Below are 24,444 nucleotides of genomic sequence, written 5' to 3' on the forward strand. Positions count from 1 at the left end.
ATGGCTTCGGTGAAGGTGGCCGTGCGAGTGCGGCCCATGAACCGCAGGTGAGTGCGGCTCGGCGGTGGGGTCGCCCCGACTCTCCGCGCTCCCGAAGAGCTCCGCGGCGCAGGGCTGCAGCCCCTGCGCGCCGCCGGCCGCGGAGCTCACGCCGGGACTGACTGACTGACTGCGGTGGAACTCGGTGTCCCACCTGTGCGGGGTTTAGGGGGAGTCCTGCCTGGGACTCGAGGGGTTTCTCAGCCCTCGGCCGAGCTGCTCCGTGGGGCGGGAGCAGCCCCTGCGAGTGCTTCTCCTCCCCGGCCGCCTGGGGAGCGGCTCCCTTGCTGTCCTGGAAGGCGCGGGGCCTTTCCCGGAAAGTTCGATCGGGCTGAACGGCAGCGGTTCAGGACAGACAGAGCTTTCGGCGGGCTTGAGGGTCGGTTGGTCTGATCCCCCCGGAACGACGGGGAAGGTTGCTCTGCTGACGATAGCGCAGTACCGAGGGCAAGGCCCTGCCGAGGGGCTGACAGCTGGCTTCTGGAGCATGAAAGCAAGCTGCTTCACCGAGAGACTGCCAGCTCTTCTGCCTACTTGAAGGGGATTTTTGCTTAGTTAATTTGTAACGCTGGCTTTTGTGGAGGAGCCGTTATGGGAAAGGCTGCTTAAGCTCCAAGTATAAAAGGCAGTTGGCCCCTGTTGCTGAATTGACACTTCACCACGTGTGTCTGGGGAAGAAACTCTGTTTTCTTTGGAGACACAAGCGCACAACGCACACGAGAGAGTTAACTTTTAAGGATAATTTAAGAACCACGTGTAGAAAAAGATCAGAATCTACTGGTGGTGCTTATTCCTTTGCTCTGGAATGATCTAGCCCTTTAAAAGCACAAGCAACCAATCAGGGTCCCACTGTTCCTTTCACTTAATCTCATTCAGGTTTTAAAAAAAAAAAAGAATAATGTTCCAAGTTGTCAAAGTTAGTCAGCATCTTGTCATTTTCAGTGGGAGAAAAACAAAGCTTACAAAAGTTGGAAGGGGAAGTATTGCAGGTTGTTTTCTAGTACTTTGGGAAGTTTCATGGAGCCATGTGGTTAGAGGTCAGGGTTGGTGAATAATCTTGTCACACCCTCCTGCTCTCCCTCTCCCCCTTACAATTCTTACATATTTTAAAAGTTATTCTATATACATACACTTTTCCTTTGAGAATCTCTGGCAACTGGTGGCATAAGTCTTTAAATTATTGATAAGACTTGTTCGTAGTGTTTCAGTAGCACAGAGTTTTGTTGGCAGACTAGAAATGTCATCTGCTAAGAGACGGAAGAGGCTGAGAAGTGGAAAGCGTATGGCAGAAGAGAAAAGGGCTGGTAATTGTGATAGACAGTGGAAATGCCAACTGATGAAGCATGAGTAGAACATCACAACTGTTGTGGCAAAAGAATGTTACAGGCAGTGACTCTGGACCTTGTTTCTAGAATACGCACGGGAGGATAACTTGGATGGGACTAGATCAGAGCTGCCTAGAAAGGGATGAAAACTGTGATATGACAGAGAAGAAGGAGCTCAAGAGCAGGGCAGGTGCAGGCCTGGTGTGATCAGCACCTGCTTTGACACCATGTACTGAGTGGCAGTGAGTAGGCTGTGAATGGACTTAGTCTGAAACCTAGTGAGTATCTAACTATGGAAATAAATGAACTGTGAAGAACCTTCCAGTTCAGTTTGCTAAAACCTTGCTGTTTATGGGATGGTGCCTGGTGTTTATAAACGTTGTCGGGTTGTTTACTTGGTGTGTCAGGCTGGACATTGCTTCTTTAACTTGATTTATCAGCGGCACGGTTTCTGTGGTACCCAGTACTGCATCTGGAGAGTGGTGCTGGGGTCGGTGTTGCTCCTCCTTCAGTCAGTGCTGGCCCTGTGTGTTGTATATTGTAAAACCAAGATCCTAAGCCTTGGAGTGTTTCCTTTTGCAGTAGTGAAGCTATGGTGAACCATACGCCGTAAGCAGTAATTGTGTTTTTCTTGCATTGCTTTCCCTTGTACATGCCTTTTCTCAGCTGTGCTGTCTCCCCCTACATGAGTTGCTGCAGTGTTTTGTGAAGGAAGGACCTTTCTTCTCCAAAGGAACTTGCCTTTCAACGGCACTTACTTTAAAAATATTCAACATGATCCTGTATAGAGTTAGATTTAATTTCGTGTGCGTGTCTAAATTTGCTTTGGTTTGTTTGAAGCTTAATCATATAATGCAGTTTATTTCATGAGTCATTTTTAATTAGAGAAGACAGACTTAATGAATGGTTATTGGTAGGACTCCTGCATTATGGAGCAGTTGCACTGTGTGGTGTCATAGCAGTGCTAATTGTGTAATAAGTCATGAACATGGATCTTGCAATGAATCATGTGATAGGGAGGAGGTGGTTGTTTAGGGATTACTTGCTGTTTCACTACATAGATGGCAAACTTTTAGGTATTGTGGTTTTTTCTCCCCCTTCTGCTGTGATTTATTTCATTCTCTGACTTGACCTGGAAGGAATTTGTTCATTTCAGTGCTGTTGTCAAAGCCCTTGACCGTTCTTCTTAAAGTAGTTAACGTCCCAAATTGTCTTACACAGAGGTTACATTGGAGGCTTTTGATTGTATCTCAGGATAACGTTATAAAAGCTATGTCTAATGGCTTTATGGTTCCTGCTTTGAAAGCTGTTGTGAGTGTCAGCTTAGAAAGTTCAGTTAGTTGGCAAGTCTCCATCTCTCCTTTGGTTCCCTTAATTCAATAAAATGAATTGTAGTGACAGCCTTTGGGTCTCTGCTTGTATCTTACTGTTTCTGTAAAGTGGCTAAAACCCTGCCAGGTGGCAGAAGCCTAGGTTTCCTTCATCAGGTAGAAATCTGCAGGGAGGTGAGCTGGGGTGGTTGATGTATTTTGGTCTGGCAAGTTAATAGTTTTGGTCACCATTATTTCTAAGGTTCATTTCCCCAAGCAGACGCTAGAAGCATTCATTTGTTGTCGTGTAATTTGGAGGACTTGACTGGACAATCCTGTATCAGGCCCCACAAAATGTGTTTTCTCATCACAATCCTGTTGTTCCTCAGAACAGCCATTTCCTTGGCAAAATAATGGAATTACAGAGAAGTGTAATCAGTTTTGAAGCACTTTTCTGTTCAGATACTGAACAGATGACTTGAAGTTGCTGGTTACTAGTAACTGTCTCCTGCACAGTGCAAGGTATTTGGGATCCTGTTAAGTGTAATGTAATTCTGGCTCTCTGTTCTGTATGATGCTCTGCATTAGCACAATTCAAGTATATATGCTGCTTTGTGTACATCTGTTCAGAGTCTTGTAAGAAGAATGAGGGGGGAATCTTTTCTGATTTCCATTTTATGTCATGTTTTCTCTCCATGAAAACTAGAATCCAGGTACTGTGCAGGAAACCCACTTTTATATTCTTTTGTCAGCTAATTAAAAACATCAGAATTATGCTAGAGCAGACAAAAAGTTTTGATGTTTCATAAAGGAAACAGCAACTTGATTCTTTCAGATACTATCACTTAATTCTTGTGACCCTTGATTTCTTACACCTCACAGCTCTGTTCTGTTTGGCTTTTAATTCACAGCAATAGAGGAAGACAAACTTTTCCTGATTTTTATCCTTTTTCATCTGTTGAACAAAGTAAATGAGGGTCCTATGCTGTCCTTGCCTGCAGAAGATGCAGCTGACATCAGAATGTGGCTTTGTGCCACAGTAAGTTTTTCTTCCCTGGGCTCATCCAGTGCTGTCTGTGCCTTTAAAAGTTTATTTAAATGAGCTGTGTAGACCTTCCCACAGCTCTGTTCTTATTCCCAATGTAGTGAAACAGAAATTGCAGTTTGAGTTAATACTGAAATGATTAATTTTAACCCTGCATGCACGTGCTTTTCAGGTTTACTTGCCAAAGAGAAGTGACTGATGGGGATGGCAGAAATGTGTGTGGGTGGCCGTAGTGCTCTGCATGGTTATACCGCCATTCACAATTACTGCAAGAAGACAGAAAGCTTTCATGTTTGATAGTGGGGGCACAGAAAAAATATCTTTTATTATTTAGGGAAGGCTTTTGTGTCACTGGGATTTGTCTGAATTAAAAGCCATGCCAATACTTTAATCCACATACACATTCCACATGATTATTCATCAGATGTAAAGCTGGCCCTCTTGGTTTTACATTATTGTACCTCTCAGTTATGCTTGTAAGTCTTAAGTAACTCCTCTGTGTGCAGAGCTGGAGTTGGGATTACCTTGGGCGGTTTAGAACCAACGTTATAGCGTCTTTAAAAATAACTGTTTGCACAATCCAAGCCTTAATATCAACAGCAGCGTTTTCAATGGCTCAAATTAGTATAGTGATGCAAGGGGCAGAGGTATTAAAGAAGCTATTTCATTACAGGGAACATGTGACTAGCATGTTTTTGTAGCAGCAAAAAGAAATAAATCAGTAAATAATGAAGAGCCAGCTGAAATCTTAATTTCCTTTCTGAATGTTTACAAGTGATTCAAGGAGGAGCTTACTGAGAGCATGAAAGTTATCATTAACTATCCATGCTTTTTAGACTTGAGAAGAGGAGCAAAAGAAATAGGTGAAGACTATATTACAGATTTCCAGTGCAGGGAGGAAGGGGACAAATCAGTGACTCATGATGATATGCTGTGTCTAAAATATGGTTACTGTGCATATTTTTCTCTTTCATGGATTTAGAAAGGAGTGTTTTGACAAAAATACGTGTAACATCAGTATAACGCAGGTAGAGTGAGAAAAGATGGAGTAATTACAGGCAAGAGCACCCATAGTTAAATATCATTTTTGTCTCTGAAGTACGTGGTGAAATTTTTGCTGCATCTGGTTTTGGGCACTGATTGTTGGTTGTGGCTCTTAAGAGGTGCCCAGAGTGACAGCAGACGCATAACTAAGAGGGTAAGCATGGCAGTATGTTGCAGTGCTGTCACTTTCTGGACTATGCTACCAGTGAGGATAAGCAAGCTGAATTTACTATTTCTTACATTAACTCTTCTGTTTTAAAAATGATGCTTGTGACTTGATTTGTAGTCATGTACAACTTCTTTGCTGTAAGAAGAAGTTGACAGATCTGTAAGGGTGGGTGAGGCTGTGATGTGTCTGGGATGAGTGTACTTCTCTTGCCTCCTACTTTGTTTATAGGTGAGTCTGAGTCCAATAAAAATCTGCTTAGATGCTGGGTGAGCAAGATAAACTAACTGGTGTGTGACTTTTTTTTTTTTTTACCTTGCCATATTTTATGTCCAACACCTTGAACCCATGTAATAACCTCTAGGAGATTACTTCTGGAAAAGTGTTTATAGTAGATACACTTATTTCCCTGGAAATAAGATCTGTATAGATCTTCATCAGCACAGTACTTGGGTTGTTAATGTTGGACCAGTGTATAAAGGTGTAGGCTCTGAGTTCTTGGATCATGCAATGTTGATACTAAGAGTCCAGAATCAGTAGTCTGTTTGGTTTTGTAAGGTACATGAAGAAATGGTTTTATTTTCTATTTATTATCTCTCACCTCTTCAAGAAAAGCAAGAGTAGTAAGAATTTTTATTCCTCGACGGGGTCGTGCTCACCTCCTCAGGACAGGTCCCTTAGTACAGGAAGGACCAGAGGGGTTGTATCTCCTTAATAATCACTGCCTTTTAACTAACCTGAGTGAAGATGGCCAGCAGGTTGAGGGAGGTGATTCTGCCCTTCTACTCTGGTCTTGTGAGAGACCTCACCTGGAGTAGTACTGTGTTAGCTCTGGGGCACCCAGCATAAGAAGGACAGGGATCTATCTGTTGGAGAGACCCCAGAGAAGGACCACAAAAATTATGAGAGGGCTGCAGCATTTCTGTGTAGATGGGCTGAGAGAGCTGGGCTCGTTCAGCAGAAGGCTCTGGGGAGACATTATAGCAGCCTTCCAGTAACTAAAGTTGCCTACAAGAAGGCTGAAGAGGGACTGTTTATAAGTGCATGGAGTGATAGGCCAAGGGGTAATATTTTTAAGCTGCAAGAGGGTACATTTAGATTAGATATAAGGAGAAAAGTCTTCACTGTGGGGGTTGTGAGACATTGGTGCAGGTTGCTCAGAGAAGCTATGGCTGCCCCCTCCCTGGCAGTGTTCAAGGCCAGGTTGAATTGGGCAAGCTGGGCTTGTGGAGGTTGTCTCTGCCTGTGGCAGAGGTTGGAACTAGATGGGCTTTGGGGTCCCTTCCAACCCAAACATTCTGTGATTCTATGATAAGATGTGCTTAACAGATGGGTTATGATTTGGCGATGGTTTGAGGCTACCCAGAGGGTGTGGCTAGGTTCTCAAGTGGGGCTGAGAGCAGTGCTCTGCTTCATTCATTTGGCCTTGACAACTCCACACAATGAGGCTTCCAGACACGAGAGCACAATAATCTAGTCCTTGTGCAGTTGTCAGAAAGCAGCACAGTGTCTGATTCACGTGTCCCTACAGGTGAAATGGAGTGATTGTGTCTGGTGGTTTGATATGTGGGGCTTTTGAGAGATGAAATGAGAGGTAGCAATGACGAACAGGTCTCTGTTCTGAAGGGACTGTTGGTCTGTGGTTTTGATGGTACCTGACCAGTGCTAAGGAGGGCTTTGCTGCAGTGCATCGAATGTGTGTTCTTTGAGCACGGGTGCCAATTATAAGTTGTGACACAAACATTTGTAATTATGTAAAAAAAATGCCCTCAAATATAATGAAAGTCTCTCTGGTGGTGTTTTATGGTTGTTGTTATTGCCATCTGCAGGTCTGGGATGCAGATGCAATTGAGCTGGTAGTGTTAGCTAGGAAATGTAGGTGTTGTGTGCTTTGAGGTTCATTTAAATGGTAACTGTGGGAATCGTATGTTTGAGAAAGGGATGGAGTAAGCCGTGTTATAAGGCTGCAAGCAGAATATTTGAACATTGGAAAAGGCCTGGAGAACTTGCTGTTGAAGCAAATGAAGTAGAAAAGACTGCTTGCCCACAGCAAAGCGTTGACTCAAACTTGTAGGGACTAGAAAATAAAAATAGAACACAGTGGGCTTACAGACAAGTCATGATTGTCAGTGGAAAGAATAAATAAGAGGTGATGGAAGTCTTATAATCAATATAGTAACACAGAAGATGGTTGAGTTTTGAGTTTTAATTTTTAAAGGGTTTTTTTGGCAGATTTTTACCCAGTAACTGAAGAACATTGCAGATGTGAAGCAGAACTGCTGCTCTCCTGAAAAGCTGCAATCTGGAATGGTCTGTGCTGTGTGTTTCCTAAGGGGTGGTAGAATGCAGTGCGGGGCTGCTGCCGTAAGGATGGGTTCCATGAGTCTATGGCATTTCCTGAAACGAGCAGTTAAAGCCAAACAGAGAAGCCAACACCAAGGATGATATTTGGCTGGGAATTTGGATGCCACAAGTCAGGATATTCCAGAAAAACTTGTTGGACTGTCCTTAGGCTTTTCCACAGTAAAAGATGTCATCAGTGCTAAAGCAAGCTGAAGCTTAGGAGTAGAGAATGCCAGCACTCTCTGGTGGGTTTTTTTTTTTTTTTATAGAGTTTCTCACCTGTCCAAAAGTACACGGTCTTTGAACATTGGTGGCTTGTTTCCTCTCCTTTCTGTGCCCTTTCCCTCTGTGGTTATACTTTGAAGTTTATCTGCTTGGAAGTGATACATTTTTATTTAGCTGTGTGCTATGATCACAGTGCAGTTCTGGTTTGCAAATACATTGTAGAGCCAAACACTGAAGCTGTGGCTGATACTTCCCCTGGTGAGCCCTCAGGTCAATATCTTGTAAATTCCTGCTTCTGGAACCACATTACCTGAATTATGTTGGAAAAGATCAACAAAAGTAACGGTAATCATTGATTCAAGAAATACTGAGCTAAATGTGTACTCAATGTGTTATGACTACGGGAACAGATTAGGAGATGCAAATCTACAAATACTTGCAGGGCTTCGGTGTTGAAAAGAGGAATTAAATATTTAGCTATGGCTCCTTTATAATATCTTGGGAGTAATGGAATTAAGCTAATAACAGATCAGGTTAAACAGTGTCGAAGAATTATTGCTAATGAGATAGTGCAGGTTGTGGAAGAGTCTCCCAAGGGGAACAAAAGCCTGGGCAGCTGGGAAGAACTAATTCCTTTGAAGAAAGTCATTGCAGGAAGTGATCTTGCTTGAATGGAAAGGTGAAGCTAGACCTGGGTGATCTGAGTAGCTCCTGTGCTTGCTGTTCTACCTCTGAGCTCCTCTGCAGTGGGTTTTGCACAGTTTTATACACAGGAGAGAGATTAAATGAGACCATGCACTGTTTAAAATGGGATCTTGCCTTTTTCATGTGTCAAGCAAGGTGTATCAGGAGGGTCCTAAGTGCAGAACTTTTATCCTTGTTCGTGGTCAGCAAAGCAGAACAAGACCTGACCATGTCAGAAGGAACTCTAGGAGTTTCAGTGAAGTATTGTGTTCCCATTAACTGAAGTGTTAATGGCTGGAACTGGCAGTTGGTCTTGTATGATCAGGGAGTGGAAAGCCCACATACAGCCTCTGCTTATGTTTGCTGATTTTTCTGCCCTTTTTAGTGCTTTAATGCAAATATTTCAAAAGTTTTTCAAGCCTGTGGGTTTTGTTACAATCACTACCTTGTTTTGTTTGTCCCCCATCCCTAGAGTGGAATAACAAAGACCTTCCAGTGCTGTTGGGGCCAGAGCACAGTGGTAGCGTGGGCACATGTGGGGCAACTTAAACTGGCCTTCATTCTAATCCCCAAAACTTTACAATCTTAAGCGTTTTGAACTTGAAAACCTAGTTTTAGAAAGGTGTTTCCTAGTTAATTTATTTCAGTGTTTTGAAATGCAGTACCAGTTTACCTGTGTGTGTTATATCACTAGAATACTCCCAAGCTCTGCTTTTTGTTGAGAGCTCCATGAGGCCAGCAGAGAGAAAAGCAATGAGCCTCTCTCTGTATTGTAGCTTCCCTGATGAAATGAAGCGAGGGAAAGGTGAGCCTGTTGGTTTCTCAGGCTTTGTTTATTTGAAATTAAGACCAGTTTGTTTCTTTCAAATGGGATTAGCACTCAGCTGTTTGAACCTAATTGAGCTCTTGGACTTGAAGACTCTTAGAAGTCTGAGTATCTGAAAGGCAGGTATTGTTGGTAAGAACAGCTGACTGATTTGAAGAACAAAGACCTCTCTTTAGCTGCACCTGTGAATACAAAGCCGGGGTTATTTATTTAGAGAGGTTTTTTAGCATTATCTAACAGAAAGAGGGGGGTACATGGCACTTGGCATCTTAATTGCTGATGGGTTTAAGTTATTGTTGAAGACTCAGACACTTCAAATACTGGCTTTATGATGACTCTTCTCCGGAGAGATTACATTGTAAATACAAAGCAGAAGCCTGGAGTACCCCCATCATTTTTCTGTATGCTTATATGTTTGAAAGATACTTGTACTTAGATATCTGAAGTAATTTGTTGTTCAGTCCAGATTGCTTGAATGTGGTGCAGAACAGGAAAAGAGTGGCAGAACAGCAGCCTTGCTTGAGGGGCTAAAAGATCTGTGAGATTGAGCACAATTTTAAAAATAAATTTCTAACTAGGGTATCCTCTGCATTAAAAGGCAAGGGCACTGCAGGGGAGCAATCTGATTTCTTTGAACTGTGATTTGCTGTCGAGGTTAAATTGGTAGAGTCTTTGTGACTTGCAATGGCAGGAGTAAAGTAACAAATGAGTAGCAATGAGATATTAAAAGCAAAATATAATATGGACGAAAATCCAAGAGTCCTAGAGAAATTTCATAGTATCTCAATAGTTAAAATAGAATTCCAGAATGTCATTCATATCAGCTGGGTTGTGTCTGAGCTTATATTTTCTGTTGCTTCTGCCAAAGATGGGCATTTACTATAATTCCTTAAAAGCTGACGTGAGAAATGTGTAAGAGGAGATTCACATGCTTAAAACTTTGCTATTTGGGACTAGTTCCTACTAGTAAGACCGCTACTGAGCCTGGTCTGATGAAGCAGAAAAATTGCTGTCAAGGTAATCTGCTACTTGAAGTTTAAATATTATTCAGATTATTCTGCAATCATTGACCATGGCGTATGAGGATACACTTTTTTTTAAACTAGTGGTTGCTGATAATTTAAAAATTTGATTATTTGACTGCTTACTAAGCCTGACCAGAGTTGTTGGGAGGTAAAATCAACCAATAATACTAAAAATTCAAATAGAAAAAGTAGGGCTGGTATAGGATTTAATATAGTGCCCAGTCTGTTGGTGTTTACCACCAGTGTGCACAGTTTCCCCCCAAAAGCTAGATGTCATTTGACATAAGACAGCACAAGGATACCTGTACACCTACTTTTCAAGTATTACTGCTGTAGATGAAACTACTACTGCCTTGCAGTATTGTTGGTAAAACTTATTGTGGTGAGAGGCATTTAATCTAGTGTCCTTTGTACAAGAACAGATGTGTGTGTACCAGTGTATAAACTAAGGGAATATTTCTGCTTCATGAGGTGTCCAAGATTTTCCCAGTTTCTGTGTTCTCTGTCACTGAGTTTATTATTCTGGTTTCAGCTGCTCTGTGAGGAAAGTTCGGAGAGCAGCAGAACTTTCTCATGGAGCTATTTGCAAAGGTTGCCAATGCTGGTATCACAAAAGGGAACATGGATCTTGTTACAACTCTGCACTAGCTAATTACTAAGATTACATCGATCAGAACCCCTTATGCCCAGAGGAAGTGTGTTTTACAACAAAACTCTCTTTTAAAGTGTCAGGTATGTGCAGAGTTTCTTTCTTTTCCTGAGACACGATTGCATTCGTATCCATAGAAAACAATTTATTTTAACTTCAGTCCCCAGGAATTGGTTCTGCTGTTTCCTTGGGTGGAAACTTGAGAGAATGCACAGCCTATCAGCTAGTCTGCTCTCACCCAGCAGCTTTTGAATCTGTTGGGCAGACAGATTTGACAGCTCTGTAGAGGCCTCAAAGGTAATGAAGATGTGCTGTTCAGAGAAAATAGGAAGCTAAAAAGAGCCTGCAGAGCTCTCCAGAATGAGGGGGAGACTGCAGCCCTTACCAGCTCTCAAAAGATCCACCTAGGAGCCTCCCCTCAGACTGAGTCTGAAAGGCATCTGATTGCAGTTGTGCTGCTTGGCTTACAACGTGTAGTTGTTAACTTTTAGACTATCTTTGTGTAAACATGGCTTCATCCATTTAACTGTGGGTTTGTAGCCGTATCGGTCAACAGCATGGGGTCACTTTGAGCTCAGGATATGCTGGGCTGTTGCCCTGCTGTGGAGCCGGCTGTGATTTTTATATAATCATGGATTACTGGTGACTCCAGCCAGTGGATTCCCAAAATCTTGTGATGAAATCAGATTGCTTAACTTTTTCTGAGTTTAGGTCTCAGCCAACATTATATTGAAACTACTTGTTAGTGAAGTTTATGGGAAAAAAGTGCTTTATACACAGACTACATGGTTTGGTTTTACTGCACCCAATAATGGAATCATATTTTGTAAAAAATGCTTTCTACAAAAACAATTTTGTAAGCATTGAAGAAGTTAAAACAAAAATTACAAACCTAAACAAAAAAATCTTGATGGGAAAGAGAAAGTTGCAGAAAGTAATGAAGAATTTGTCATATAGGAGGGGTTTTATTTGACTTTTTAAAACATACATTGAATTGAATATTCCCCTTTCAAGAGCTGCTCAAAGGTTCCTGTAATTCAACAGGATTTTGGGGCAAATGTATGTTACTGAGCTACAAGAAAAAGCCAAGTCCTTTCTGTGATGCACTTAGTGCTTTTTTTTTTTTTCCCCAGTTAAATCCAACTTCAGTTCCTCTGGTCATTAAGCAACCCTCCTGCTTTTGCTGTGTGACCCCAGAAATACACCTGCATAGTGATAAAATAGGACGTCTGTAACAGTGTGCCTAAAATGTGAATATGAGAAGTAGCAGGCACTTTGCTGAAAAGAAAAGCCATTGAGCAGGATTGAGTTGCTTTTAGAAGTGCTCAGTCTGTGTTTTTGAGTAGTTGAAAAACAAAATCACACCCGTGCTCTTCAGTAGAATCCTTTGGCAATAGATGTTCCATTAGATGGCTACAGTTAAGTGAATTTCCAAGAGTATATTTTACAGACTGTCTTTCCATTTTGACTCAGAGATGCTCTGCAGGCAGTTGTGGTATTGTCTGTGTCCTTGCCCACACAGCCTTGGAGGTTTGCTGAAGGGATCTTTTGAAACACTATTTGGGAAAGCTGATTGTACAATCTGGCCTGCCCTTTTTGGTCCTGTATCATTCTGTCTTCATCCCCTCCGCCCCCCTGGAGGAAACACGTTTTGTTCTCTCTGTTCTCTTTTAGGAGTCATGTCTGATGGATACATGCAACTGGTTTGCATAGTGTCAATTTCATGGAAAGCATGTTATCATGATTACATAGTGAGATAAGCTATAATAAATGCTCTAGTGTCGGAATAATGCAGAACAGATTATTTAAACAATGACTTTTTATTAATGTTTGTTGAAGACTGTAAAGGAAGGAACCTAAAGAAGACCAAATACATTTTGCATGTCTGTAATGGAGATTTTTCTAAAGCTTTCCCTGTTTACTTACATTTGGGGTAACAGTGCTTTACCATGCTCTTTTCCCTGTCGAGGATCTTCAGAAAGTCTTGTGGAGGATCAGGGCGGTGACATAATGAACAGGGGTTATTGAAAGCCGCCTTGAAATCTGGAGATGCTGCCTGTAGTATGATTTTTGGCTGGATGCCCATGGAGGTGTAAAAACTGCTCTAGTTTTTGCCCTGAAAATAAGAAGGGAATGTAAGGGGGGATGGGGGGAGAGAAAGAAACCTGACATAGAGATACCTGCATTGGAGCTTCTTCACAGAGCTGTTGTGTTTTGATATGGCAGCTGAATCAACCCCAGTTTGGGGCCGATCTTCACAATCCACGTCCCATGCAAAGAAGAGAAATTATGAACATTTTGCCCAAGTAAGGCATTTATCAAGCTATCCCATTACAAAATGAGTATACTAGTTCTTTTAAGCATATCTTGGTATTACTATTGAGATTGTTCATGTTGAAATGCCAGGATGATTTGAGGGGGTTTCAGATTTATCCCCCCCCCCTTTTTTTCCCCCTCTCTTACTCCTCCTTGCCATTAATTACTAGATGACTGACTGAATTTAGCAAGAGTAGAGGGTTAATAACAGCACTAGGCTGTTGTATTTCCTCATGTCAGTGTCACGAAACTTGCCTGCTTCAGCACTGTTTGGTTAAGGATCAGGGGTTATAAGCTTCCTTCCCTTGTGACTCTGGAACTCCACGTGGTCTATGAAACAGCAGGAGAACAGCCTGGAGGCTTGCCCTGAACAGGGCTGTGTGAGCACATACAGCCTGGGGGGAAACAGGCTTTCTTAAATCATCAAAGGCTTGTGAGCTAGTTTTGGCAGCCAGGCCTATACGTTGCTTTGTGATGAGGGGATGTGTGGAATTTGTAGGGGCAGAGTCTTTGTAGTGGCTGGAACTTGTCTCTGGGGCTGGGGTAGGGGGAGTGGTTTCTATGGGTGTCAGAGGAACAACTGGTCATAGTAGGGTTGTCCCAGACCTGAATGTTCTGGGAAGGTTACCCAGCACTGCAGTACAGCTGTTTACAGCCTGAAGCTGTGATTGAGGTGGGACTTGAAATGAAACTCTCTGGAAGGGTCTCAGCCCCTGCTGAACTGCATTAAATGAGTGCCTGGAAGTAACTGGCATCATGCAGGCAGTTGTTTTTATGGGATCCTCTCAAACTCTTTATGTGTACAATAAAGTACACTCAGCTGTCTCATGTTAAAATGAAGCTTTAGCGTTTGCTTCCTGTTAAGTCTTTTCACTCTTCTTAGGCTGACTTACTGATTCTGATCATAGTGTTCCTGTTTCAGGTTCTCCTATCTATTCCCCACAAAAAATGCAATATTGAGTTTATTGGCTAGTGCTTTACAAAGCTTTTGTTCTTGCTTTTTTTTCCCTCTTTGAAAACCTCATTCTTTAATAATGTTTAGTAATACTGTTTTCAGTGTTATCACAGGATTTAATGTCTGTGGGCATCTCAGAATCTGGTGTAGCTCATATACAGGTGTTAAACTTTAAACTTTTTGTATCAGTTCTCCATTATTGGATAGCTTTAGGTTTTGTAATGTTCAGAGCTGGCTAAGTCTGGGAAAGAAAGCATCAACATATTTTGTTATTTCTCCTCATATACCTCAAGCACTAAGAAGTCCAGACAAAAAAGCAGTAATTATAGCCCAAACTTCTCTCCCCTCCCTGAGACCTTCCAAACTCCTTCTTGCCTAGAGTCCTTCCAAACTTCCTAGAGGAACCAGGTTACAAGTTATGTATGAAACAAATTTTCGTTGTGAGATAGACCATTTAGTTGGGCCACATTACTTACTACACCTTCAGTGGGAAAATAGAGACTATTAGTGAAGCAGGATGAATGGTAGCCATCCACAGGCTACATTACTGTGATGTCAAAATCTATTTCCTACTAAAAAATACCATTGGAAGCTACATCTCCATTTCCCAGTTTATTATCTATAGCTGTGTTCGAGTATTTCAGTCTCTTGAGTGTAAAAGCTGCTAAGGATGACATGAAAATGACTAAAAGGCATCTCTGAAGGCATGCCTCGGATGTTTTTCTGTGGTAGATCTAAATTCAGTTGTATAATTAATGCTGTAATTATTACAATTATATATTTTATTAAATTAGAAAATAACTTAATGTGTTGATATTTAAATAAGCACTTTTATTTGCCTAATCTTTATTCATTAATGTAGATTTTTAAATGCATTTTGTTTTCTTTAGAACATCTACTGGAAAACTGAATGCAAATAGAGGGTAGCTGCACAGTCAGCTGAGGGTGATCCAGTGCATCACAAGGGAGAAAATGTCACACTAAAAATCCTGAACTTGGGTCTCCTGTTACTAGGAAGGATTTTTATTTCTTCTTCATTTTTGGTTGGTACAAGTAGATATTCAGTAACTGCTGAGATAGAGTGCAATATGGTGAAGCAGCACTTGATTGATTTAAAGCCCCCTGCTTTTCCTTTGCACCAGTTGGGTGCACCAGCTTGTCAGGTGACTCAGCAGATGGTTTTGGAGCAGGCGTGTCTGTTAGCATTTGGGGAGTGACGTTTTGTATGGTGTGTGTCTAGCAGTCTTCCTCTTCTGACTTTTTTTCTTTCCATGTGGGTGTTTTTAATAATGCAGGAGATGTTATGCTTGAGGTTGTCATTCAAGAACAGCCTGTGTTAGTCTTATGACTAACTATAATGAAAACCCATCTCTAGCAAGCAGATTGGTGCATGATGGTTTTGGACACTAAGCTGATGATTTTTTATGATAATTTTGAAAACAGTCAGGAACAACTGATGGGAAATGGATATGGCTGCATGAAAACACTGCTGTGGCACTGAACTTTTTGTGTTCCTGGAATTGTTGTGTTCTGGGAAACAACAAACCTGTGCGGCACTCCCTTGGTAGCAGAGCTTCGCTCCTACACTTCCATGATGCCTCACAGCTCAAAAAATATCTTGGGTACCTCATTTCTAAGAGAGTTTTAAAATCTGAGGTTTTGGGGCTTAGCTGTTTAGTCCCTGTTACTTAAGCCTTTTAGGTAAATGGGCACCATTGCTACTAGGATGGTGGTAAGAGGCTGGGGGTTATCTTGTCGTGTTCTGTTTCCCACTTCCTGAGAGCAACATAATTGACTTCACTGGGTTTTGGATCAAGGGAATTAGGAATAGACCACTAAATTGACTTGCCAAGTCAAACTTCTGAAACAGGTTTCCACAGGCTGCTTCATCTAGAAACAGAGCAGGGATTTGGAGGCAAGCTCAAGTCCTTCAACAATATTCCATAGCAAGATACAAACGTTGATCACAACAATTAAAAATGAAATAAAATGTAATTCACTTGATATTTGACTGTGGCAAGCAATCTACTGAGTAGAAATATCTGTGGATTATTGAGATATATTTTATTTAACTTACTCAAGTCTTTTATTTCTTTCAGAGAGAAAGACCTTAATGCGAAGTTTATTATTTCAATGGATAAAAATAAAACAACAATCACAAACTTAAAGGTGAGTAAACACAACTAAAAAAGGAAGCACTGTCTGAATAGCTGCCAGAATACTGGTGCTCACTGCACTGTGGAAAACACCCTTATTTTTTTAAAATACAGTGTTGAAGTAATTCTTTGGGGGAAATGGGTTAATCTGTGAATTTACTCCAGCATGATTTTCTGTATCCAGTTCTGGGCTCCCTGGTATAAAAAAAGACAGGGATCTCTTGGAAAGAGTCCAGTGGAGGCTACGAAGATGATTAAAGGCCTGGAGCATCTCCCCTGTGGGCAAAGGCTGAGTGATCTGGGGCTACCTTGAGAAAAGAAGACTGAGAGGGGACACTGAGAAGACTGTGTGGGACACAGGGGGAAATGGCCAGCCTCTTCTCAGTGGTCTGTGGGGACAGGACAAGGGGCAATGGCCTCAAGTTGGAGCACAGGAAGTTCCCCACCAATATGGGGAAGAACTTTTTCACAGTGAGGGTGACAGAGCCCTGGGACAGGCTGCCCAGGGCTGTGTGGAGTCTCCTTCTCTGGAGATATTCAAGACCTGTCTGGATGCCTCCCTGTGTGACCTGTCTAGGGAATCTGCTTTGGCAGGGGGGGTTGGACCCGATGATCTTTGGAGGTCCCTTTCAACCCCTGCGATTCTGTGATTACTCAGCTGGAAGGAATGGAGCCAACGATAGAAGAGAGGTACATGCCTGGTAGCTGTTTAACTTTTCCTTCATCTGTAGAAGTACCTTCAGCAATTCCCATGAAAATGAAGTTAACCCAAAATACCTATCACTTGCTTTGATTTTTTTTCCTACTGTATTTTAATATTTCTCTCATCAAGAGAGATCACACACAGCAAAATGGTTTTTGCAAGATGGTTTCCAACGACAAATAGTTGTAAAGGAATTTCAGCATATAGTTTGTTTAGGCTGAGTCAGACTGCAGTGAATATTGCTGAAGCATAGTGCTAACTGGCATATCTTCAGCATGATGATAGCCTTAAGCAGCGGGGATGTCACACCATGTTAGTTAGGACTCCATGATGAAATTCTGCTCACAGTCCAAAGGTCTCTCTGGCTTCTGTTAATTATGTAAGATCGTCCCTTGTTACATTCTGAATTTTATATACAGAACTGTTTCAGCTGAGCTGAAGTATTGTGGAGAAAATATACTGAAGTGTTAGGAGCAGTAAAGTAAAATCCAAATAACTCTTGCTGGGCAGTTTTGTAATGTGACTGCCCTTGATGAAGGATGTATCTGTTGCTAATTTTTCACTGATGTTGGGATAATAGGCAAACCTGTCACTATAAATTTCTGAATGTGTATAGCCTTAAATTAAATTTGTATTCTGATTATTTAGTGTAAAATATTTTTAATTACTCATCAGGATGTATTATATTTTTTTTTCTTTTTAAATAGGTACCAGAGGGTGGTACTGGAGACACAGGACGAGAAAGAACTAAGACATTTACCTACGATTTTTCCTATTTCTCAGCAGACAGTAAAAGTCCTAGCTTTGTTTGTCAAGAAATGGTAGGATTTATTTATGTTAATTTATTTATTTATTTTAATACTTGATATATTAATGTGAATTGATTTATTAATTGTTGATGTTAATAACTGATTCCTGAGGGAATGCTATGAAGCTGTGACAGAGGAGGTTTAGGTTGGATATTAGGAAGAAGGTCTTTACTGAGAGGGTGATCAGGCACTGGAACAGGCTCCCCAGGGACGTGGTCACAGCACCAGGCTTGGCTGAGTTCAAGAAGCATATGGATGGTGCACTCAGTCCCATGCTCTGACGTGGCTGGCCCTGTGTGGAGCCAGGAGTTGGACATGATGAACTTTATAGGTCCCTTCCAGCTCAGGAGATTCTATGATTTTTTTTTTTTTTCTTTGGCTTGAAATCAGTCTTTGAAGCTTCTCTTCATTGAAAGTGCTTCTTGTGTAATTTAGAAATTCCCAAGGTATCTGAGAACTTTAATTTTAATTTTTTTTTTTTTATTTATTTTATACTCATTAGCATTGTTAGGTGCTAGTACAGCAGGCTGGACACCTTCTTTCTAGTTCTCTTGCCTGATTTGTCCTGTAAGGTCAAGTTAGAAAACTTCTCAGAACAATAAATTTGGTTTTGAAAAACTTTTTTGAAACACAAATCACTTTTGAGAAACAAGCATATATCTTTAATTCACTTAGAAACGTTCTTCTTTTCTGATTGAAGTGAGGGTTTTTTTGTCCAAAAGTACATGTTGAAGAATATTCTTCTTTCTCCTCCCTTGAATGTTCAGCTTAGGGGAGGACAAAACTGCCTTTCTTCCTGCATACTTAGCACAGGAAATCAAGCTCAGAGCTATAGGTATTATTTAGATAAACAAATAGGTCCTCCCTGGCCTCACATTTCATGGGAACATCGAACCTCTTTGTTAGTCTACATTCTCAAATAAATTTAAATAAAATTCAAGTTTTTTGTGATTTGCTATTTTCTGGTTTGCTTCTGTGAAATTTGGGATGCTGTAAACTGAGGGTATTGATTCTCCCTTAAAATAATGCAACAGTTTGCTGAATATACTCTTTAGTCAGTTGGATACATACCTTTTTGGCATGTACCTCATCCATTCTGTATCCCCAGAATCTGGGTTGCTGGTATGGCTAATCCTAAAAAGCCTCAGAATGAAAACTCACAATATGAAACGATAAGTTGAAGCCAATTTTAAATATTTCTGAGAAGAACAAGCTTTACCATGTTGAAGCCAGTTGTAAATGTTTGAGAAGGATAAGCTCTGCTGTGATATACAGTGATTATAATTGTTTGATAGGGAATTTATAGTTGAAATTTCTATTTAACCATCGGTCTAAACGGTAGGTCCTCTTTTTTTTCTCAAAGTTTCTTTATTTCACTGACTTAGTTTTTAATCCAAACATTTGATCAAGTTTATACTTCAGACTGCCTGGATTGTTGTTTCTTGATGATGTTCTTTAAAGTGACAGTTTTAGTTATATTCTCTGAAATATCAAGTGGTATACATTTATTTGCATGTTGATACAGAAATATCCTAATTACTTTACCACTGTGGCAAATTCAAGCAGTGTTTGAGCGCAGTGATTGCAGTCCAAGTTTCTGGTAGATGTTTTAAAGCAGGTTGTTCAGGCCATATGTCTTTTACTAGAACTTCAGCCAATGCTTTAAGTTGACCATGCAGAGAGTTAGTTATTCATTTTCATTCCTGCAGCTTTGATCAGTGTGCTCTTGCAGCTCAGAAGGCCATTGGTGTCCTGGGCTCCATCAGAAGAGGGATGGGCAGCAGGGACAGGGAGGTGTTTGTCCCTCTGTACTCTGTCCTAGCGAGTCCTGTGCCCAGATATGGGGCCCCCAATACAAGAAAGATGTGGAACTGTTGGAGAGGGTTCAGAGGAGCCACAAAGATTATCAGAGGGCTGGAGCACCTCCGCTATGAAGAGAGGCTGAGGGAGCTGGGCTAGCTCAGCCTGGAGAAGAGAAGGCTGCAGGGGGACCTCATTGCAGCCTTCCAGTCCCTGAAGGGAGCAGAGAAACAGGAGGGGAATCAACTTTTTAAAAGGGCAGACAATGGCAGGACAAAGGGGAATGGATTGAAGCTAAAGGAGGGAAGGTTTAGATTAGATATTAGGGGAAAGATCTTTACAGAGAGAGTGATGAGGTGCTGGAACAGGCTGCCCAGAGAGGTGGTGGATGCCCCATCCCTGGAGGGGGTGTTCAAGGATAGGTTGGATGGGGCCCTGGGCAGCCTTGTGTAGATCCAGGCCTGGAGGTTGGTGTCCCTGCCTGTGGCAGGGGGGTTGGAATTCTCTGATCCTTGGGGTCCCTTCCAGCCCAGACCGTTCTGTGGTTTTTCTGTGCTCCACTTCTAACACGCTTGAGATTTTTGGTTGTGGTTCTGCAGACACAACGAATGATTGCCTTGAGTTTGCTCATAGAAATAGATTGGGGTCTCAGATTAATACTATTTAGTTTCATGAAAATGCCTGTAACTCCCAGTAATAACTGATCTCCATATTCGCGGTTCTTCCTGATAAAGATGAGTATATCCCTGTAAAACACTACCAATGAAATACCAATGTCTATGTGGAAAGGTCTGTCCAATGTCCTATAAAAATAGTTATATAAGTTCTTGAGCACCGATTGTGTCTTAAGTCTATGGATATTTAATTCTTGGATCCTGTAGGTAGCTGTTTCTTTACCCAACTTTCAGTAATTCTGGCAAGTTATGTTAGACAGGACCTCATTAGAAGAACCCCAAGAAGAGAGTGTTGTTAACCTGCACGGTAACAGCAACACGCTTTCTCCAGGATCTGAATGTGTAGTGAAATAGCAAAGTTAATTCTTGTTAAAACAGCCATTTGTAAAGGAAGCTTGAATTAATGTAAATGGCTATCCAAGTTTTACCCTGTGTTGATATTGAATTTCCATGTAGAAGTGATAAGTTTTCCTTATTTTGAGGTTTTCCTTATTGATGTAATTTTGGCTCAGTTTTAAGGCAGATCAGGTTGTGTTAAAAGCTGTATGACTTGCCCATGTCTGGAGCTGATAGACAAAATTAAAATGCCCATATAGGGATCGCTGCAGCAGCCTTGAGCAATGAGTTTTGAAAAAAACCCCTGAGTTTTATGGTTCATAGTAATAGTATGTTAGCAATAAATCCTAAACATGGCTTAGATGTCTATGGTCAATATTTTGCTCTTACAGCATTTTCCATGACCCCAGACTGCCTCCTTCACCCTTACTGGCAAGAATGCTCAGCCACAAAAATGCTGTTGTCCCCATGTCAAGTGTTGCTTTAATTACAGCGTGTGCAGCACATTGAAAACAAAAGGAGTTTTCAAACCACAGGAGTGCAATTTCTAAATAAATGCTGCACAAGCTATTATTTTGCTTGTGGTATTCATTTCTTATTTAATTGGAAGACTTTGTAGTTAAGCTCTTATCAACTTGCTGCAGGATTGCCAGTTTACTGTACCAGTGATGTAGGGAAAGGACGTCTTCCATTCACAGTCATCTTGCCATGGAATAAAATTGTTCTTGATTGTTGGTAATGTGGTTGCCTAGTGTGCTTTATTAATGCTTGTTATATTTCTCTGTTTCAAAGGCAGGAAATAATAAATGGAAGCTTGTTTAATTCTACATGCACCATTAATATGGCTTGTAGATATAAAATATGCTTTAATATTAAAAAATTAGAGTGGAAGTGGCAATGTGCCATCCAGCTACTTAGCTTGTACTCATGGAAGAGAAACAAATAGAATTTTGATGAGTTTACTGCCCTTTTGTGATAAACCAGTGTCCAAGTCAGTTATCTCTGACAAAGCCCCATCATAACGATGCCATTTGTTCGAATTGATGTGTAAAGTCTCTGTGTGGAGACACCACCAACTGTAAGTGTCCTATGTACCACCTCACATCACTTGCATGGTACACACACATTTTTCAACAGGAAAATGCAGTCGAACTAGTGGTGCAGAAACACTGGGGCCAGATGGTGAGGAAAGAACTTGGGCATAGGGAAAGGGAAAAGAGGAGGGGAAAAAATAACTCATGAGGGAGAAATCAACTAAGGTGCTCCTTTTTAAGTGAGAAGTGAAAGGGAAATTGTGCTATGTCTGATCTTTATACTCTTGCTCTTTGGGAAGTGTAACAGATTACAGTGCTAACTCATGTGCTTGAGGGAAGGTCAAGGTAAGTGTTCCAAAGGCATGTTTGCAACTGAGCATTAATGATTAAAGAAATTACCTAACACTCCTCTGAGGGAGGAGTAGTGTAATTACACTGTGTGTATAATGACTTGTACACCTTGGTTAATTTAAACCATGTATACTGCAGACTAGTTGCCGAATTATGTGAAGCATCCATGAGGTGTTTGAAAATCATGTCAGGGTTGAGAGATCCATGTTAATGTTTCTGTTGAGAGAAATGCTGCACCAAGTGTTACGCCTTGCTCAGTGGGAGTATGGATGGAAATGAAGGGTAATAATAATAATGAAGGGTCAGGGATCTGGGAGGAATGCTGGAGCCACTATTAGAGACAAAGTTGGTGAAGGCATCCAATGATAGCTGAAGTTAGTAGGTGAGAACAGACTCCCATTTTACAGGGTGTGGAGGAGGGATCATTACTAGTTTGTAAGGTTGAGGGCAAAAGAGAAGGGGCTGGCTGATGGAAGAAGGTCACTTAACATACAGAAAACATGTCCCGTGTTTGCCAGCCTAAAATATAATGGCATGTAAAAGCCAGTCAGGGAGGAAATGTTGACAAAATAATGGGCCTTTTTCTTAGCTTTGCTTACAGCAAAAACAAAAACCAACCAACCAAAACCCTCCAAAACCACAGACCAAGAAACTGATGGGATCTCTGATATGTTTTCTTTTGAGGACTGGCTGGGTGTTTGCAGAACATGGACCTTTGGCATAGATACTAACAGTAAGGAAAAGTGAACGAAGTATCTCAGACTAGCTGGAAGAAATTTGAGCTATTTTTTGTACTCCATGTCAAGTAGATTTCTGACAGAAAAATAACTAGAAAATACACTGTTGTGGTGCTGTAAATTAAATCCAGTAATAAAATTGAGTGTTTATTTGAAGTACTAATTTCCTGTCCTGTAGTAAATACTGATGCCAGTAGCTTATATTGTGGTAGTTCATTGTTTAAAAATTTGCTATGCTGGACTGATGACAATTCTTTTCCCCAAGCTTCTGTTACCTTAAAAACCTTTCTTTGTTCTTAGGTTTTCAAAAATCTTGGGACAGAAGTGCTTAAATCTGCTTTTGAAGGTTATAATGCTTGTGTTTTTGCATATGGACAGACTGGATCTGGGAAGTCCTACACCATGATGGGGAATACGGTATGTTGTGTTTTGCACGTGCATGTGTTTATTCTGCAGGAATGCATTGGAATTATCCTATTGCAAAAGCATGTCGTTGTGGGATTGTTATTGCTGTTCCTGTCTTTATGCTGCTCACCCTCCATGTATCATACCTGCTAGTAGGAATCTGAGTTTTTAGCAGCTGTTTCTTTTATAGGTAGATGTTTACAGTTGAAAGAGGTGTTTTTAAGTGATACTCTTATGCTGGACTAAAAGTAACAAAACCAAACAGCTCAAATGTTACCTTTGATTTTTCTATGCCCAACTTGAGACAAAAAAGAGGATACTGATATTGAGAACACAAATGAACAGCTCCTCCTGAAGAAATCTGTGTTTTAGGCCTCTTTTGAAGGGTCAGAAAATCAAAACGGGTTCTCAATGCCCTGTATAGAGAAGGCTGTCAAGTGAGGATGAGAAAGTGAGGGTGAGAGTCATTGAATGAAAGTTTCAGCAAACCATTATGAGATGATAGAGTACCTTTGGTTGTAAGGATTATGTTCTGCTGAGCACTGCAGAGAAGACTCTGGAAGAGGAAGGCATGGCAGGAGGGGTAGTTGGCAGTTAGTGAGTGAAGGACCAGAGTAGTTTCTCACAATTGCTTCCATGACTGCCCAAAGACAGAAAGAACCCACTGAACTCTTGGGATTGAAACAGTTTAAAAGGGTTGACTGATGAAGCCTCTTTGCAAGACAACCTCTACAGGTTTCATTCTCTTTTAATCTTTGGGGGGGGTGGGAGGGAAAGGCAGCAAGTCTTCTCCTAGCAAAATTGAAAAGGAGAATATTGCTACTTGTATTCCCTTAGATAGATCGCTCTCTTGAAATCTAGTAAGATTGGCCGCATCACCCCTCTGCTTAGGAGAGTAAATTAGCTGTAAATCTTTTTCTTTCAGTTGTCACAGAATAAATAGCTTTATATTTAACTTCACCATGGTAAGCAGAATAGACTTTTGTAACCAGAAAAGATCTTAAGACCTAGATGTGGATTTCTATTTCAGAATTTTATATAAGTGACATTTTTATGAGACTGCCTCACTATATGTAATGGCTGTAATCATCAAGACATTTTGCAAACGAATAGGTGCTGAAGTCTGTTTGACACTATTCAATAATAAAGGCCTAATCCTCTTGCCATGATACATAAATATTTTACTCTGGCTTTGTACAGAGCATGCATAAAATATACTCATCTGCCAAGTTAAATGCTTGAAAATTGATGGCCCTGTCAGAGAGACTACAGAGCTATAAGAAACCTTGAATTGGAAATAAATTTTCTTTTTTCCTTACTTCTCCATAGAAAGTATGAATTCTCTTCTCATTTTGGTTTCAATATCTGCTGTTCTTGTCTCTGGAAGGCTTCTCCTGCAATACTGTGTGCAGCAATCGTTTTGAGAAATATGTGGAGCAGTAAGAGTAAGTCTTGAGCAGAGATACTGAAATGATCAGAGATCTATA

At 41.0% G+C, this 24,444-nt stretch overlaps 1 protein-coding gene across 1 annotated transcript in view; it reads left to right on the forward strand.

The window, feature by feature from the left end:
- Positions 1 to 24,444, forward strand: part of KIF16B (kinesin family member 16B) — a gene marked incomplete at its 5' end in the record, with an annotated part of 145,166 nt that continues 120,722 nt past the window's right edge. Inside the window, 4 exons of the mRNA XM_084261636.1 lie at positions 1 to 47; positions 16,052 to 16,121; positions 17,519 to 17,632; positions 22,853 to 22,969. Of these exons, the coding sequence (XP_084117762.1) occupies positions 1 to 47; positions 16,052 to 16,121; positions 17,519 to 17,632; positions 22,853 to 22,969 (348 nt within the window). The remainder of the gene's footprint in view (positions 48 to 16,051; positions 16,122 to 17,518; positions 17,633 to 22,852; positions 22,970 to 24,444) is intronic.

This window comes from Gallinula chloropus (genome assembly GCF_964237585.1).
Source record: "Gallinula chloropus genome assembly, chromosome: 3".
NCBI classification, from domain to species: domain Eukaryota; kingdom Metazoa; phylum Chordata; class Aves; order Gruiformes; family Rallidae; genus Gallinula; species Gallinula chloropus.